The following is a 19,656-nucleotide window of genomic DNA, read 5'->3' on the forward strand; positions in this document are numbered from 1 at the left end:
ACTTTCCCTCAGTGTTCCATGTCCTCTCTCTAGTCTACAGTCTCTGTCCACCTCATGGGTGTTGGTAACAAACCCGGCGTGGACGGCGTGGACACTTTCCCAGTAGAGAGATGAAGCATCTTAGATTGTATCAGTTTCCCTAATGTCATAAAAGGATTATCAGAGAAACTGTCAGGTGAGGTCAGGAAAGACACTCTCCACCTATATAGACAAATCGTTGTTAGAAGTCAAAGGGAGAAAGCGCCTCAGACCACAGTACTTTGACTGGAACAGTCATGGCCGGGTACACTCAATATGGCCGCCGGTCAGGTCCACCCACAGTTTACTGGGAATGGGAAATACCCGTTCTAGTCATTCTATTTCTATGGAACAGAGAATCTACCCATGCCCAGCACATCTCCCATTAGAGCCCTTTCACATCTCCTCACAACACAACAACAGACCTCTGTCTGAGGGGGGGAGGGAGACAAAGCCAAGGGCAGAGTTTAACAGTCTCTCAGAGTAGCCTTTTTTAGGTCAATTAATCTATAGGATCTAGTACGGGACTGGGCCCCATACGTTACTGATAAGGTTAAAAAAAAGAGCTAAAAAGCTAAAATCAATCCTAAAGTTAATCTACAGGACCTAGAACAAGACTGCTTAATGTTAAACAACAAAGGCTAAACGGGTACTAAGGCAGTGAGGCCTCAGCCTCTGTTGGGGCTTCGTTTACAGTGAGAAAAGATGTGTTCTCATCACACGCCGCCTCATCCACAATGAGAGAAATGTGGAAACCAGCCATATTCTTCACATCTCGTTTACAGGGTAGAGTTGTGCAAAAAAACCTGTTTGTTTGTGTGATAAGATATTCAGACACAAAATATTAACTTTTTATCACAGACTCAAACTTCCTCTTTCTTGGATGTTTGAGGCCGTTGCTACAAACCACCAAACTAAACAGTGTTCTGCTGATAGATATATTGCAGTGATACAGTGGGAGTGGGTGGGGTTATATCCTTCCTGTTTGGCCCTGTCCGGGGGTTTCTTCGGATGGGGCCACAGTGTCTCCGGACCGCTCCTGTCTCAGCCTCCAGTATTTATGCTGCAGTAGTTTATGTGTCGGGGGGCTGGGGTTAGTTGGTTATACCTGGAGTACTTCTCCTGTCTTATCCAGTGTCCTGTGTGAATTTAAGTATGCTCTCTCTAATTCTCTCGTTCTCTCTTTCTCTCTGAGAACCTGAGCCCTAGGACCATACGTCAGGACTACCGGGCATGATGACACCTTGCTGTCCCCAGTCCGCCTGGCCTTGCTGCTATTCCAGTTTCAACTGTTCTGCCTGCGGCTACGAAACCCCTACCTGTCCCAGACCTGCTGTTTTCAACTCTTAATGATCGGCTATGAAAAGCCAACTGAGAGACCTGAGCCCTAGGACCATACGTCGGGACTACCGGCCGTGGTGACTCCTTGCTGTCCCCAGTCCGCCTGGCCTTGCTGCTATTCCAGTTTCAACTGTTCTGCCTGCGGTTATGGAACCCCTACCTGTCCCAGACCTGCTGTTTTCAACTCTTAATGATCGGCTATGAAAAGCCAACTGAGATTTATTCCTGATTATTATTTGACCATGCTTGTCACTTATGAACATTTTTGAACATCTTGGCATGGTTCTGTTATAATCTCCACCCGGCACAGCCAGAAGAGGACTGGCCACCCCTCATAGCCTGGTTCCTCTCTAGGTTTCTTCCTAGGTTTTCGCCTTTCTAGGGAGTTTTTCCTAGCCACCGTGCTTCTACACCTGCATTACTAGCTGTTTGGGGTTTTAGGCTGGGTTTCTGTACAGCACTTCGAGATATTAGCTGATGTAAGAAGGGCTATATAAAATAAAATTGATTGATTGATTGATACACTAGCACTTTTTTGAGGCAATATCGCCAAGAAATGTTGCTGGCAACGGAGAGGGTATGAGCAATGGGCAACATGGACATGAATAATAGATGTCATATGAAGCATAGATTAATTTAAAAAAGTAATTTCTCTATTTATTTCCTCATCACCTATAGCTTTTGTTGTTGCCTGTTGACCGCCACAGCTGTACTGTTATTCATCAGCTAACAAACGAGCAACAAAGAGGTGTTGCCCCTGCCCTGTTCATCCACTCAGCCTACTGCCAGTCAAGTCAATGGCAGCGCAAACAAAGGTAACTAGATTTAGCAAACGTCTAACTTCACAATCATAAGCTAGAAAGACGTGAATGGTATTAAGCTAGCTAGCCAGCTAGTTAAACATACAGAAAGAAACTATAGGTAGCTAAGAATCTATGTGACTAGCTAGCTAATTTAGCCAGTTTGTCCCATTGCACAGACCATTTTTTAGAACGGCAGACTGATCACATGACCGTGCTCTGATTGGAGGACTTCTAAAAGATTTTTAAAAAGTTGGCCAATAGGTTCCCCAAATAATGAAGGCCAATTTTGGGGGGCAATATCACCGAGCAATGTTGCCAGCAATGGTTGCTGCAACAATTTTACATTGGGGAATCTTGATCGGCAGCGCCACCTAGTGTGCAATTTTTTGGGAATCTTCCAATCAGAGCGCAGACATTGGTCATGTGACCAGTCTGGCGATTCAAAAATATTTTGGAAAACATGGCGGCTGTTTTTGAGATGAATCGAGAGAAAAACTCCTCCCACGTTGGAGTGAAATGGTGGCCATTGACGTCTTATATGTTGCTTCACTACAATATTTTATCATCATACGTTTATACATACATACAGTGTTCAGTTTGTCAGGTTTAACTGCCGAAAATATCCATGCGGTGCGCTTGCTAATCGATTAGCATGCTAAGCGAAAGCCATGCTGTCAATGGTACAAACAGGCTAATTTGCTAGCCATGTAGATTCTACATTACGTTTTTTGTTTTTGTTTTTGTTTTAGAAAAAAGTGCTAGTGTATCACTGCAATATATCTAATCAGCAGAACACTGTTTAGTTTGGTGGTTTGTAGCAACGGCCTCAAACATCCAAGAAAGAGGAAGTTTGAGTCTGTGATAAAAAGTTAATATTTTGTGTCTGAATATCTTATCACACAAACAAACAGGTTTTGCACAACTCTACCCTGTAAACGAGATGTGAAGATTATAGCTGGTTTCCACATTAATAAATGGGGAAAGTATGTTTTTAATTGATCTATGCTTCATATGACATCTATTATTCATGTCCATGTATTTGGGACGTAGTCAGAGTCGACTTCTCGTTAGTGAGACGCCACTGGAGTTGGAATGGCTTGGTGAAGTGAGAGAGAGAGAGAGAGAGAGACCAACGTAACGACTCTGGAGAATACAGATACAGCCCATTCACACATCACCGCACCATCCTGAAATAGCAGCCTCTGTTCTCTTTATCACACTCTCTCAACTAAGGCACAGGAGCTACTGTGTAGGGAGATATAGAGTTATCATGCTTCTACTCTCTGTTCTCTACATCAGTCACTGACCCAGGATCAGAGTCACTGAACAACCCTTTGAACTAAGATCCAGGATCAGAGTCACTAAACAACCCTCTGAACTAAGACCCAGGATCAGAGTCACTAAACAACCCTCTGAACTAAGATCCAGGATCAGAGTCACTGAACCACCCTCTGAACTAAGACACAGGATCAGAGTCACTGAACAATTCTCTGAACTAAGACACAGGATCAGCTGTAGCTGATGAGTTGTCATGCTTCATGGATCGAATACTCCTTCTTCACCAGAGCCACAAGCCCAGAGTCCTCCCAGAGCTTGATTATGCAATACCAAGGCTGTGGGCCTACAAATGATACTTGAGAAAACGACATGAAGGAAAGACATAAGATACTTTCCGACTGCTGCCGGTACTCACCGATCTGCCCAGCTTTCACTTTAAACGGAACATCCAGCTCACTCTGTAACAGAAACAACACAACAGAATCAATATCAACACCATTAGAACGGTAATATACGTTTATTTTATGTTTAGGTCACTTGATAAACGACTCCACATGCCTGCATTGTGTTCTCTACGAGGGAATGTTTAGCCTAAATGGAAGCTAGAGGGAGACTGTAGAAGATTCTAGATGGACAGTCTGAGAGGAACATTAGTCTCTTGGCAGAGCAGCACAGACACTCTCACACTGGGTTCTAACTTCTATCACACTTCTACTGATTCAACACTACAGCCCTGACCCCCAGCCCTGACCCCCAGCCCTGACCCCCAGCCTTCACCCACCAACTCTGATTCAACACTACAGCCCTGACCCTCAGCCTTCACCCACCAACTCTGATTCAACACTCCAGCCCTGACCCCCAGCCTTCACCCACCAACTCTGATTCAACACTACAGCCCTGACCCTCAGCCTTCACCCACCAACTCTGATTCAACACTCCAGCCCTGACCCCCAGCCTTCACCCACCAACTCTGATTCAACACTACAGCCCTGACCCCCAGCCTTCACCCACCAACTCTGATTCAACACTACAGCCCTGACCCCCAGCCTTCACCCACCAACTCTGATTCAACACTACAGCCCTGACCCTCAGCCTTCACCCACCAACTCTGATTCAACACTACAGCCCTGACCCTCAGCCTTCACCCACCAACTCTGATTCAACACTACAGCCCTGACCTTCAGCCTTCACCCACCAACTCTGATTCAACACTACAGCCCTGACCCCCAGCCTTCACCCACCAACTCTGATTCAACACTACAGCCCTGACCCTCAGCCTTCACCCACCAACTCTGATTCAACACTACAGCCCTGACCCCCAGCCTTCACCCACCAACTCTGATTCAACACTACAGCCCTGACCCTCAGCCTTCACCCACCAACTCTGATTCAACACTACAGCCCTGACCCTCAGCCTTCACCCACCAACTCTGATTCAACACTACAGCCCTGACCCCCAGCCTTCACCCACCAACTCTGATTCAACACTACAGCCCTGACCCCCAGCCTTCACCCACCAACTCTGATTCAACACTACAGCCCTGACCCTCAGCCTTCACCCACCAACTACTGTTATCTCTGTAATAGCAGGCCTATACATAAACTCCTCATCCTCTTTCATAATCATCTCCATGACATGCATTATAGTGATTAGTTCTTCCTATTCAAGTATGAAATAAACGTCTACTCTATACACGATAAATGGAGACTTAAGTGAATGATCTATGCATAATAATATCCAGTAACATAGTAAACTTCTACAAATTAATGACTATGTTCGGCATTTGATTAAAAAAATAACTGCTTACTCAGTACAGAGTCTACAGCTGATAGAATGATTACACTACTGTCTCCTTCCTCAACATACTTACTCAGTACAGAGTCTACAGCTGAATGAATGATTACACTACTGTCTCCTTCCTCAACATACTTACTCAGTACAGAGTCTACAGCTGAATGAATGATTACACTACTGTCTCCTTCCTCAACATACTTACTCAGTACAGAGTCTACAGCTGAATGAATGATTACACTACTGTCTCCTTCCTCAACATACTTACTCAGTACAGAGTCTACAGCTGAATGAATGATTACACTACTGTCTCCTTCCTCAGCATATTTACTCAGTACAGAGTCTACAGCTGAATGAATGATTACACTACTGTCTCCTTCCTCAACATACTTACTCAGTACAGAGTCTACAGCTGATAGAATGATTACACTACTGTCTCCTTCCTCAACATACTTACTCAGTACAGAGTCTACAGCTGAATGAATGATTACACTACTGTCTCCTTCCTCAACATACTTACTCAGTACAGAGTCTACAGCTGAATGAATGATTACACTACTGTCTCCTTCCTCAACATACTTACTCAGTACAGAGTCTACAGCTGAATGAATGATTACACTACTGTCTCCTTCCTCAACAAGTGAGTGGCTGTAGTGGAAAAGGTCAGCGATCAACATCATTTATCATTAATATATGGAAAAGAGTCAGCTATAGGCTACATCAATGAATCAGAACCTGACCTAGTCTACGTACAGGCCTCTGTGAGGTGAGGGCAACAGAGATGGATACCTGGAAAGTACAATAACCTCATATTCAAATTATAGGCTACACATGTTGGTGGCAATAAACGTATGCATACTTACCAAAGCATTTTCTTTAACTTTCAGGTTTTCAAGAACAACATTGCCTGGACAGAGATGAGAGACAACACAGATGAATAGTGTTAATAAGATGTGTACACTAGTTACAGGAAGTCTGCTAGACTTACAGGCAGCAGAGCATGTTCCTAAGATGTGTACACTAGTTACAGGAAGTCTGCTAGACTTACAGGCAGCAGAGCATGTTACTAAGATGTGTACACTAGTTACAGGAAGTCCGCTAGACTTACAGGCAGCAGAGCATGTTACAAAGATGTGTACACTAGTTACAGGAAGTCTGCTAGACTTACAGGCAGCAGAGCATGTTCCTAAGATGTGTACACTAGTTACAGGAAGTCTGCTAGACTTACAGGCAGCAGAGCATGTTACTAAGATGTGTACACTAGTTACAGGAAGTCTGCTAGACTTACAGGCAGCAGAGCATGTTCCTAAGATGTGTACACTAGTTACAGGAAGTCTGCTAGACTTACAGGCAGCAGAGCATGTTACTAAGATGTGTACACTAGTTACAGGAAGTCTGCTAGACTTACAGGCAGCAGAGCATGTTACTAAGATGTGTACACTAGTTACAGGAAGTCCGCTAGACTTACAGGCAGCAGAGCATGTTACTAAGATGTGTACACTAGTTACAGGAAGTCCGCTAGACTTACAGGCAGCAGAGCATGTTACTAAGATGTGTACACTAGTTACAGGAAGTCTGCTAGACTTACAGGCAGCAGAGCATGTTACTAAGATGTGTACACTAGTTACAGGAAGTCTGCTAGACTTACAGGCAGCAGAGCATGTTAATAAGATGTGTACACTAGTTACAGGAAGTCTGCTAGACTTACAGGCAGCAGAGCATGTTACTAAGATGTGTACACTAGTTACAGGAAGTCTGCTAGACTTACAGGCAGCAGAGCATGTTACTAAGATGTGTACACTAGCTACAGGAAGTCCGCTAGACTTACAGGCAGCAGAGCATGTTACTAAGATGTGTACACTAGTTACAGGAAGTCTGCTAGACTTACAGGCAGCAGAGCATGTTACTAAGATGTGTACACTAGTTACAGGAAGTCTGCTAGACTTACAGGCAGCAGAGCATGTTACTAAGATGTGTACACTAGTTACAGGAAGTCCGCTAGACTTACAGGCAGCAGAGCATGTTACTAAGATGTGTACACTAGTTACAGGAAGTCCGCTAGACTTACAGGCAGCAGAGCAGATTCAGACAGTTTTCAACCATGTGTCGACCAGGGTGTCAGGTTTCTTTCGTCAGGCTACTACAAAAGGTCAGTCATGGTGGTTATAGAACCTAGGCCTAACAGGAAGTTAAACATCCATGCCTCCTACTCCTGGACCAAATCCTGGGTGAGTCCTAAAATGGCAGAAGGATTACTTTATCATATCCCAGGTATTCCTTAAAGAGGTGGGGTTTCAAATGTCTCCGGAAGGTGGTGAGTGACTCCGCTGTCCTGGCGTCGTGAGGGAGCTTGTTCCACCGTTGGGGTGCCAGAGCAGCGAACAGTTTTGACTGGGCTGAGCGGGAACTATGCTTCCGCAGAGGAAGGGGAGCCAGCAGGCCAGAGGTGGATGAACGCAGTGCCCTCGTTTGGGTGTAGAGACTGATATATATTTAATAATAATTGTGCTGCCGGCTATCTTGGGTCTTACTAGGATATCCGACACTCATGCAAATGTGATACAAATGGCTGACATCTGTCTTCAACGTTGTAAAGATGAAGGCTATGCTAGTACTGTGGGCTAGGCTAGTACTGTGGGCTAGGTTAGTACTGTGGGCTAGGTTAGTACTGTGGGCTAGGCTAGTACTGTGGGCTAGGCTAGTACTGTGGGCTAGGCTAGTACTGTGGGCTAGGCTAGTACTGTGGGCTAGGCTAGTACTGTGGGCTAGGCTAATACTGTGGGCTAGGCTAGTACTGTGGGCTAGGCTAGTACTGTGGGCTAGGCTAGGGCTGTGGGCTAGGCTAGTACTGTGGGCTAGGCTAGTACTGTGGGCTAGGCTAGGGCTGTGGGCTAGGCTAGTACTGTGGGCTAGGCTAGTACTGTGGGCTAGGCTAGTACTGTGGGCTAGGCTAGTACTGTGGGCTAGGCTAGTACTGTGGGCTAGGCTAGTACTGTGGGCTAGGCTAGTACTGTGGGCTAGGCTAGTACTGTGGGCTAGCTAGGCTAGTACTGTGGGCTAGGCTAGTACTGTGGGCTAGCTAGGCTAGTACTGTGGGCTAGGCTAGTACTGTGGGCTAGGCTAATACTGTGGGCTAGGCTAGTACTGTGGGCTATCTAGGCTAGTACTGTGGGCTAGGCTAGTACTGTGGGCTAGGTTAGTACTGTGGGCTAGCTAGGCTAGTACTGTGGGCTAGCTAGGCTAGTACTGTGGGCTAGGTTAGTACTGTGGGCTAGGTTAGTACTGTGGGCTAGGCTAGTACTGTGGGCTACCCATGACAACAACAAAAGGCTCCTGCCTAGCTAAGGAATCATAGATCCAACTACTGTATTAATCCCTGGGGTCACGTCTGGAGTGCAAACACGTGACCAAGATCCTACCCTGCTACCACCTCTCAACACTCCGGTCCGACAGGTACGGCCGAGGAGGCCTGACAGTCTCAATGGTGTCTGACAGTGTCATAATCACGGCGGGTGGGGACGGTGTTACCTGCCTAGAGACTTACTTATTTACACATTGCAGTGACAACTCAAATGTCAGTCATTTCTCATGTCAGTTTGCCAGTGATCAAATGTTGATTGTCATACGCCCTTTCACCAGCTGTGTTGATAAATGTATGCGTGACTAAATGTTTCTGTTCACATTCTACGTATACACTACCAGCTAGGTAAATACTATCTAGCTTTGCAAGCTAACAGTGGCTTATCCTGGGCACATGTCTGTTTTTGTGCTCTTGCCAACTCCTTATTGAATTGTCATGCCATTGGCTTGACAATGATAGCAATGGAGTTGGCAAGAGCACAAACAGATCTGGGACCAGGCATGTTAAAAGTATTGGATATGGTTAATAGAAAAGGTTGCCAGTTCACTCAGAGATTCACACTGAGAGAAAGGCATCAACTGGAAACTGGTTGATGCATTAGTTCCTGACCAGATCATACCGTCTTGATTTATCAGTCCTGTATACATCCATTGTTGTGAAGACAGGTTAGTTAGACATCAGGCTACACTGTGTCGAGCAGGAAGCAACTGGAGATTAATTCATGTTCGCTTATGTCTATGGCTGCATGTTGTACACATATCAATAATAGATGATTAATAATGTAGCCTAAGTCAGACAAAACATCAGTTTGTTTGTGTGTGTGGCAGCCCATTTCTGCATTGACAGATCCTTGTAAATAGGTTAGCTGTTTGGCTCCTACAACATGTCGCTCTCATTACAGGTTTACCAAACCGTTGTTAGCATAATATCCCAAAGACTGGTTATTTATTCATTTTATTTATTTATTTTCTCTCCAGAGTCTGGTTATAGCTAGCTAGTACCAGGGCTTGTTTGTTTAAACCGCTGCCATCTCGCCTAGCCACACTAGCATGCCTTGCTCTGTAAGGTTAGCAGCGCTTGAACTGTCATTCCAGCCTCTTACCTCCCCAAATGCCAATCTTCAACTGGGACTTGTCGAGGTTTTCCACATAGTCTCCGATGAACCTATTCAGGAGATCACTGACCATAGATTCAAAAACCATTGTTGAATTTGGTGGCTAGCACTACCCTCGTTGCAGGGTAAATGCTACGGTGCCAAGATTATCCCGTGATCTTCCGTGCGAACGCCTTTCCGTAGCAAGATGACAAGAGCTGAATATGAAAAGCGATTCGCTCTGCGATCGACTAGTAATGTAGCTAATCGACTAGTAATGTAGCTAATCGACTAGTAGTGCCTGTATACAGTGACAGCCAGCGGCGTCAAGTGATGTGATCTTGAATGAACAAATTCAAGTGCAAATTACAGGTGTGGTCATGTAAAAATGATTGTGGCCAGAATGAAATCATTGCATGACTTTCAAACATGAGGGAATGTAGACATTTGGACCATATCAATGAACTACATTTGGTAGTGTCATCTTTGACAAGGTTAACAATTTGTTTAGCCTCCTCATCATAGGCGTCTGGGCTCCACTGCTGATTGGAGGAGGGAAAACTCATTGTAATTTTAATGTATTTGTTAAATATACGTTTTTACAATTAATTAAATGTATTTTATAAAATGTTATCTGAGTGCTCTTAAATATTATTTTCTATAGGTTTTAAAGCAGGTCCAATTAATTCGTCTTCTTCTTTAAATACATTTTCCCATTCATGTTGTCATGTATTTCAATGGTTTAAAATTAGGAAATTATTATAATTATTTGTGTGTGGTATGGGGGGGGGGGGGGGAGTTTTTGTCCTCTGCTCAGACGTTGCTGGCGCCTGACAAATCTTACAACGTCTGGATAGGTATTTTACTTATCAGCTAACCACATCACATGTTATAGCAATCTGTCAAGTCGATAACACAGTCGGTGACGTAGCGGGCAACCATCGGTTTATTGCATCAACGTCTGAGAAGGGTATCCTCAAGCAACAGGCATAAAATAAGCAACCTCTTCAAAGATCAAACGCCTGCCCACATTGTATTGTTTCCATTTATGGACCAAATCTAATCATTAATTCAATCTCTAATCCTTCCTTATGTCGATGTAGGCTATTATGTAGACTGCCCTGCTGCAATTGCAGCTCTTGAAATAAACTGTTTCTGAATACGATCACACTTTAGTAGGATAAAAGACTCCAGATGTTTTTACGTCGATTTAATAGACGCGGAGCAGTATAAAAAGTCAATAAAAATGATTTATTATGTACACTCAAGCAAGCCAATCACATTTTTACATAGATAATACACTGTTCAGCAAAATCTCACAGTCTCCCAAAATATAGTCCCTTTTCATGGAGGACATTTTGTTGACAACTTTGAACCGCAGTGACCGGCAGCTGATATCCTCCTCTGAGATACCATCGAAGAAGAAATCCTCGTTGAAGATGGGGTTCCGGCTCCTCTTAATGACTGCGCTGCGTTGCTTCTGAATCTTCCCCGGTAACAGACAAATACTGACGCTGCAGTTGATGCTCTTGGGGTCCACAGAGATAGCATACAGTCCCTCAGCACTGATCAACCTCACTCTGAGTCTCTGGTTGTCTGGGCAGTACTCTGCTGAGAGCCGTAGTGCCCCCTCCCTACCTACAGGGACTCGACTCTCGTTCATGACCCTCTCTCTGTAGAGGACGAGGTCTATGGGGAAGATAGCAGGGGGAGCCAGGGTGAAAGCACTGGGAAGCGGTTCTACTAACCCAGCATCAGAGGCCCTCCGGATGATATTGGGACTGTTGTCCGTGGAGCTGCCTTCATCCGTGGACAGAGAGTTGTTTCTGGAGAGCACAGCTTTTCTCATAGTCCGGGACAGCAGTCTGTCGTGGCTCAGGGCTTTGAGCAGGGAGGACTTGGGGGGTGGCCTGGTCAGGAGAGGTGAGCTGAAGGGGGAGGACTCGGCGGAGGAGGTGGTGTCGCTGTCCAGAGTGCCCTGTCTCTGGGGAGCCACCAGCCTGGAACCTCTAGGAGACAGTCTGGAGGTCAGCTTGGTGAGGCTGAAGGAGGGTGACCGGGAGTGGGGTAGAGGTGAGGGTCTGGAGGGGCAAGTGCTGGAGCGGCCGCAAGGCCCGGTAGAGGCAGCGATCAGGGGGAGGGGGCAGGCGTTGGGGTAGCTGTGGAACAGAGACTCTTTCCTCCGGGTGTGGGGGCTCTCCAGGAGGGTACAAAAACCGTAGCAGGTCTGGGCCTTGGCCAGGTGGGGCAGGGAGAGAGCTGCTTGGCTCTGGGGGTCGGCGTTGGTACTCTCCTCATCGCTGAAGCCCTGGCCGTATGGAGCCTCGTCCACGCTCTCTACCTGGATGAGGGTTGGATGAGTGTTGATGAAGGGTTCTCTCACCGCTACCTCCCTCTCAGGGCTGCTGTCCTGCTCAGGTGAAAAGGACGCCTTTCCTAGAGGGCTAATTTTACTCCAGTCCACTGTCTTTAGCTCCTGCTGTGGTGAGATCTTTGGCGGGATGCAGAACTCAGGGATAGTATTCGGAGTGATGATGTTAGGGCACAGAGAGATCGTTTTCCTTCTTTTCTCCCGAGATGTTTTCTCTCCCAACATGATGTCTGAGATGCTGTACTCCGCTATGAGGAACGGAAGGTTGTTTTTGGCCACTAACACACGGATCTGTTCCACCACCCACATTACATGAGCTCTGTCAGGATCACAGCTCTGGAGAAAGGGAAGGAAGAAACATCGCAGTTAGGTCAGATCACAGGCAACATTTCAAAACCAAGAAACACAAGCAATAAAGGCTACAATTTTTAAAAAATCAATAATTGCAAAGCCAATTCTCCCTCATCGTGTAATATTTGAATTCAATTCCTTATTTAATTCAATTAATAGAAAATAAATACATGTATCCTGTTTAGTGTTAGTTGACTACAAACTGTTTTTTACTGTACTGGAAATTACCTTGAACGTAAGAGCAAATTCAGGACTGGTCCTTTGACTCCCTGCTGTAATGGTCACCTGTTTCACTATCAGTGTCAGACTGAGTCTACCTCCAGAGAGCGTCAGGCTCAGTCTCTCTCCTGTAGTATCCAGTGTGTGTGTGAGGTGCTATAGGAGACAGCCAAGCTAGTTAAATAGGGCTGTGGATCTGGGCGGGGGGGGGGGGGGGGGGGGGGGGGGGTCAGTGCTGTTGAGAAGACCCTCCCTCTCTGTCTAGGTCATCCATTTACCCAGCAGGCTTTGCCCAGCAGGCTGTTCACATGGAAACACACGGTAACCAATGCCACGATACTGCACCCTGGGGTCAGCACATGGGAATGTCAGCTGGACCATGAACAGACACAGCACAGAGACATGGGAGTGAACCTATCACGACACAGATCACAGCCAGACCGGACACACCACAGAGACATGTGAGGGCAAACGCTTCAATGGGAAGGAAATAGTTATCAGAGTTGCTGCAGATCCAATTTTTTACTGGACTTTTCTTCCCGACAGCTAAAGTTCCCGAAGCTTCTGCACGCGTGTGAGATTCTCTACCTTACGCACTGTCTCTGCTCGGAACAGGCTACTCGGGCGAATGGTGCCCATTTAATAAAGTTAGATCAAAGCTGAATCAATGTCTGCAAGATCACATATGATAGTATTCTTCATAACAGAACAGAATATAATAGCATAGCATAACGTTAATGTAAGAGAAAAAACACCACCTCATTTCGAATTAGATTTTAGGATGAGTTGTGCAAAAGGTCAGCATTTTTCTCTCTTCATATCAAGTCAAATCAAATGTTATTTGTCACATGCACCGAATACAGTGAAATGCTTATTTACGAGCCCTTCCCAACGACGCAGAGTAAAAAATATATATATTTTTACCAACAACTAGATTAATATAATACACAAGAATGGAGCTCTATACAGGAAGTACCAGTACCAGATCAATGTGGAGCTATATACAGGGAGTACCAGTACCAGATCAATGTGGAGCTATATACAGGGAGTACCAGTACCAGATCAATGTGGAGCTCTATACAGGAAGTACCAGTACCAGATCAATGTGGAGCTATATACAGGAAGTACCAGTACCAGATCAATGTGCAGCTATGTACAGGAAGTACCAGTACCAGATCAATGTGGAGCTATACTACCGGTCAAAAGTTTTAAAACACCTACTCATTAAAGCATTTTTCTTTATTTTTACTATTTTCTACATTGTAGAATAATAGTGAAGACATCAAAACTATGAAATAACACATATGGAATCATGTAGTATCCAAAGAAGTGTCAAACAAATCAAAATATATTTGAGATTTGAGATTCTTCAAATAGCCACCCTTTGCCTTGATGACAGCTTTGCACACTCTTGGCATTCTCTCAACCAGCTTCACCTGGAATGCTTTTCCAACAGTCTTGAAGGAGTTCCCACATATGCCGAGCACTTGTTGGCTGCTTTTCCTTCACTCTACGGTCCGACTCATCCTAAACCATCTCAATTTGGTTGTGGAGATTGTGGAGGCCAGGTCATCTGATGCAGCACTCCATCACTCTCCTTCTTGGTCAAATAGCCCTTACACAGCCTGGAAGTGTGTTGGGTCATTATCCTGTTGAAAACAAATGATAGTTCCACCGTCAATATACGCTACTAGCTTGGCACACCTGTATTTGGGGAGTTTCTCCCATTCTTCTCTGAAGATCCTCTCAAACTCTGTCAGGTTGGATGGGGAGCGTCACTGCACAGCCATTTTCAGGTCCCTCCAGAGATGTTAGATTGGATTCAAGTCCGGGCTCTGGCTGGGCCACTCAAGGACATTCAGAGACTTGTCCCGAAGCCACTCCTGCGTTGTCTTGGCTGTGTGCTTAGGGTCGTTGTCCTGTTGGAAGGTGAACCTTCGCCCCAGTCTGAGGTCACGAGCGCTCTGGACCAGGTTTTCATCAAGGATCTCTCCGTACTTTGCTCCGTTCATCTTTCCCTCGATCCTAACTAGTCTCCCAGTCCCCGATGCTGAAAAACAACCCCACAGCATGATGCTGCCACCACCATGCTTCACCGTAGGGATGGTGCCAGGTTTCCTCCAGACGTGACGCTTGGCATTCATGCCAAAGAGTTTAATCTTGGTTTAATCAGACCAGAGAATCTTGTTTATCATGGTCTGAGAGACATTAGGTGCCTTTTGGCAAACTCCAAGCGGGCTGTCATGTGCCTTTTACTGAGGAGTGGTTTCCGTCTAGTCATTCTACCATAAAGGCCTGATTGGTGGAGTGCTGCAGAGTTGGTTGTCCTTCTGGAAGGTTCTCCCATCTCCACAGAGGAACTCTGGAGCTCTGTCAGAGTGACCATCGGGTTCTTGGTCACCTCCCTGACCAAGGCCCTTCTCCCCCGATTGCTCAGTTTGGCCGGGCGGCCAGCTCTAGGAAGAGTCTTGGTGGTTCCAAACTTCTTCCATTTAAGAATGATGGAGGCCACTGTGTTCTTGGGGACCTTCAATGCTGCAGAAATGTTTTGGTACCCTTCCCCAGATCTGTGCCTCGACACAATCCTGTCTCGGAGCTCTACGGACAATTATTTCGACCACATGGCTTGGTTTTTGCTCTGGCATGCGCAGTCAACTGTGAGACCTTATATAGACAGGTGTGTTCCTTTCCAAATCATGCCCTCCATTTGGCAAATCTGACCATAATTCTATCCTCCTGATTCCTGCTTACAAGCAAAAACTAAAGTAGGCAGCACCAGTGACTCGGTCATTACAGAAGTGATCAGATGAAGCAGATGCTAAGCTACAGGACTGTTTTGCTAGCACAGACTGGAACATGTTCCGGGATTCTTCCGATGGCATTGAGGATTAGGAGTACACAACATCAGTCACTGGCTTCATCAATAAGTGCGTCGATGACGTCGTCCCCACAGTGACCGTACGTACATACCCCAACCAGAAGCCATGGACTACAGGCAACATCCGCACTGAGCTAAAGGGTAGAGCTGCCGCTTTCAAGGACGCTTATAATAAATCCCGCTATGCCCTCCGACGAACCAGCAAACAGTGTGACTAGGCATCAGGATAGATAATAATACGAGTAAAAGAAAGAACAGAGTAGCAGTAGAATAAGTATAAAATGCTAATTAATGACTTAAAAATCATACAATGTGATTTTCTCGGATTTTTGTTTTAGATTCCGTCTCTCACAGTTGAAGTGTACCTATGATAAAAATTACAGACCTCTACATGCTTTGTAAGTAGGAAAACCTGCAAAATCGGCAGTGTATCAAATACTTGTTCTCCCCACTGTAATAATACCAGTAAAATAAAGAACAGAGTAGCAGTAGCAAATAATTTATGTAAAAGTATGTGTGTTTGTGTGTGTGTGTGTGTGTGTGTGTGTGTGTGTGTGTGTGTGTGTGTGTGTGTGTGTGTGTGTGTGTGTGTGTGTGTGTGTATTGTATCGGTATGTGTGTGTGTGTTCTATGTTTTTGTGCGTACGTAGTGCATGTGACTGTGTGTGGGTTTTGTGTCAGTGTAGTGTGTGTGAGTGAGTGAATATTATGGCTTGGAGCCTGTTGGGTAGAGGCTGTCTCAGAGCCTGTTGGTCCAAGAGCTGATGCTCCGGTAGCCGGTGGTAGCAGAGAGAATAGTCTATGGCTTGGGTGGCTCAAGGCAATTTTTTGGGCCTTTCTCTGACACCTCCTGATATAGAGGTCCTGGATGGCAGGGAGCTTGGCCCCAGTGATGTACTGGGCCATCCACATCACCCTCTGTAGCGCCTTGTGGTCGAGGGTGGGGCATTTGCCATACCAAGCGGTGATGCAGCCAGTTATAGTATCTGAAGATTATGCCTTTGTTAAATGTTTTTCATGAAGAAATGGAATGTTGTTTGTGTTAGTAGCAAGAGGGAATGTTTTGGGTGTGACGCCAAATACAACAGACCGGAAGTGTCTTGTAGACAGGGGAGACTGGGGATTGGCCAGAAGAGGGAGTTTCATTGTTTATAAATAGGGGGGTTAGGCGAGGAAGACGTCAGAACGGCCATGGCAATCGGAGGAGCCGTTCTCCGGGTGTCATGTCACCTGTCATTTATGCTGTAACCTCGTGATTTTAATAAAAGCCTCTAACACGATGCAGCATAAAACGGACTCTTTGTTGACAGCAATAATGGCCACCATTCATCCGATACGACATAATGGCGCCCAACGTGGGGCTGGGTTTGCGTCTCTTCCTTGTTTCAGTCAACCGCCAGGCTAACTCGCTTTGAAGCATGGCCAAAAAAATGGTGAGTTTTTCTTACCGCTTCGGAGTTTGTTAGATTGGATACGACTTGTGTACACTGGAGAGATGTACCATTCCGACCTTGCCTCGGGTGGCGTTATTGCGGTCGACTAGAGTCTGCAAAAATTTATTCAATTGGAAACGGCAGATAATTGGGAGTTTTTAGAGCATTAAACGGTAGGATTTAAGTATTGAAGTGTACGATTAAGGCAGATATGCGCATTCTTTAGGGCACTGTACCGCTTTAAGACCTCCAGGGGGGGCCATTTTAGATGTCGGGCCGGCAAATCCGTTCACACGATAGAATGGGTGGACGGTGGGTTTTTTCTTTTTAAAGAGAGCTCGGATTAAGGAGGTTTATCTGATTGTGATTATGATTTGACTTTCGTCCGACGGGGTGTTTGATTGGGTTTGATTTCTCGGTGTAATGCTCATTTGTCCCGGTAGCAAAAACGGTAGGATAAATATGTTTAAAATTGATAGGGCAGTGCAGGGTATGTTTCTGTGTAATAGGCCGCAGTTAGCTAGAGGCTAAGGCTAATGTCAATGCTAAATGCTGATTGTGTTGTGTGCTACATGCTAATGTATCCTTAGAGACTCCATTGCGATGGATTAAAGTCTCTTAAATTTGTCTCTGTGTGTAAGTCAGGTTATATGTTTTGTGAGCGCTGTTAAATGTTGTTTGACTATAAGGGGGAAACGGGAGTTACAGCTGGAGTGTTATTCTGTCTGTTTGGGGAGAGAGAGTAGAGAATCTTCCTTCCACGGTGAAAAGGTATTTTTGAATGGATGTGCGCATGTGGTTGATTTTACGGGGCTAAAACTACGACATGAGGTTGGGCTAAGCCTACAAAACAAAATGGTGGGTTAAGGTCATAGGTCCCATTTGGCGTTACCCTGCAAGGGGGAAATGGACACAGACAAAAGAGGAGAGATTTTAACATGAATATTCTAGTTTAAACGGCGAGGGTTAAAGATGAAACTTGTTTTGTGATCTATTGAATTTATAAATTAAATATATGTCGGGCGAAGTATAATTAAATAATTAAAAGACGATTGGTAGAGCACTGTTCTTGTAACGCCAAGGTAGTGGGTTCGATCCCCGGGACCACCCATACAAAAAAAAATTGATGCACACATGACTGTAAGTCGCTTTGGATAAAAGCGTCTGCTAAATGGCATATTAATTAATTAATTAATTTAATAAAAAATTAAAAAATTAATTAAATTAAAATTAAATAAAAATGTTTTTGAGCGATCTATTTAGTTCTGATTTTAGTCTTGGAGTGAATAATGGGTGAACGAAGGAATATTGTATATGGTTGAAATAACTCAGGGATTGCATTAACTACTAAAATGTGATTCTGTGTCTCTGTTTTTTTCTGTCATATGAGTGGAGCGATACGATACGACAGGAGAGAGGAGGGGTTAACGTGTGACTGACGTGCGTCACGTGACAAGGTGTGACGAGGCAGAGTCAGACGAGAGGATCAGATCAGGCTAGTGCACAAAATCATCCTAACAAAATATGTGATGTTATGACAATTTTACATAGGCTTGGCAAATGATTCATTAAAAATTGCATTTTGGAGGCTATGTGCATCACTTGGGTTAATTACAGATGTTTTGGGAATCCAGGACTGACATTATTCTGTAAATTTAAGATAATTTAAGATAATTTGATGCTGATAGAGCAAGGGGTTATGGGAATTGGAGTAATGATAGGGTTAGAGGCTTTGTTTTTGGGGGATTGCTTTGAAGTTGACTAACTTCATTTACTTGCATTTGATGGGTTGTGGTAAGATAGCCACCACTAATGGATAAATTGGGGACATAGGATATAGGAATAAAAATTGGTTTTAATTATTCATGATTTTTAATTGATTTATTTTGAGTTTATTTGGATTTATTTGGAGTTGTTAGGTTTATATTAATAATTACAGGGGGGAAGCCTTAGGCTATACAGTCTAAAATAAGCTAATTCATAATAAAGGAATATAAAAGAGTTGTTACTGTCACGATCGTCTAAGGAAACGGACCAAGGCGCAGCGTGTTGAGCGAACATGTTGACTTTATTTAATTAAAGCAACCACGAAACAACAAAACAAATGACGATAGTGAAGTCCACAGTGACAATGACTGACTAGGAACAAAAACCCACAACCCCCACAGGAAAACAATCAGATTAAATATGGCTCCCAATCAGAGATAACGAGCCGACAGCTGACACTCGTTACCTCCGATTGGGAGTCATTGACCAAACCTAGACATAAACCCCACAGAACTGCAAACATAGAAATACACCCAAAACCCAACATAACCAAACCAAAACCCAACAAAACAAATACACCCTGGCTCAAATATAAAAGTCCCGGAGCCAGAGTGTCACAGTACCCCCCCCTAAAGGTGCGAACTCCGGGCGCACCAGCATACAGTCTATGGGAGGGTCTGGGTGGGCGTCTGTCCACGGTGGCGGCTCTGGCCCTGGTCGTGGTCCCCACCCCACCTTAGTCACTATCCGCTTCCGTAGCCTCCTCCATATGACCACCCCCCAACTAAACCCCACAGAATTAAGGGGCGGCACCGGACTAACGGGCAGCACCGGACTAAGGGGCAGCACCGGACTAAGGGGCAGTACCGGACTAAGGGGCAGCACCAGGATAAGGGGCAGCACCGGGCTAAGGGACAGCACCGGACTCAATGGCGGATCCTGGCTGGCTGG

The 19,656-nt window shown here is 45.1% G+C and overlaps 2 protein-coding genes across 2 annotated transcripts in view; both read right to left on the reverse strand.

The window, feature by feature from the left end:
• The window catches only part of LOC311118814 (intermembrane lipid transfer protein VPS13C-like), a gene marked incomplete at its 3' end in the record, with an annotated part of 129,692 nt that extends 119,812 nt beyond the window's left edge, over window positions 1-9,880 (reverse strand). Inside the window, 3 exon segments of the mRNA XM_084193597.1 lie at window positions 3,856-3,898; window positions 6,096-6,139; window positions 9,696-9,880. Of these exon segments, the coding sequence (XP_084049723.1) occupies window positions 3,856-3,898; window positions 6,096-6,139; window positions 9,696-9,795 (187 nt within the window). The 5' untranslated portion in view covers window positions 9,796-9,880.
• Window positions 9,881-10,971: 1,091 nt separating this feature from the next.
• LOC311118803 (C2 calcium-dependent domain-containing protein 4C-like) lies at window positions 10,972-12,366 on the reverse strand (the record flags this gene model as incomplete). Its single annotated transcript, XM_084193587.1, has 1 exon — window positions 10,972-12,366. The coding sequence occupies one exon, from the start codon at window positions 12,364-12,366 to the stop codon at window positions 10,972-10,974; it is 1,395 nt and encodes a 464-aa protein (XP_084049713.1).
• Between the last annotated feature and the right edge of the window lie 7,290 nt (window positions 12,367-19,656).

The sequence above is a fragment of the Coregonus lavaretus genome (genome assembly GCF_964263955.1).
Source record: "Coregonus lavaretus genome assembly, contig: HAP1_SCAFFOLD_685, whole genome shotgun sequence".
NCBI classification, from domain to species: Eukaryota; Metazoa; Chordata; class Actinopteri; order Salmoniformes; family Salmonidae; genus Coregonus; species Coregonus lavaretus.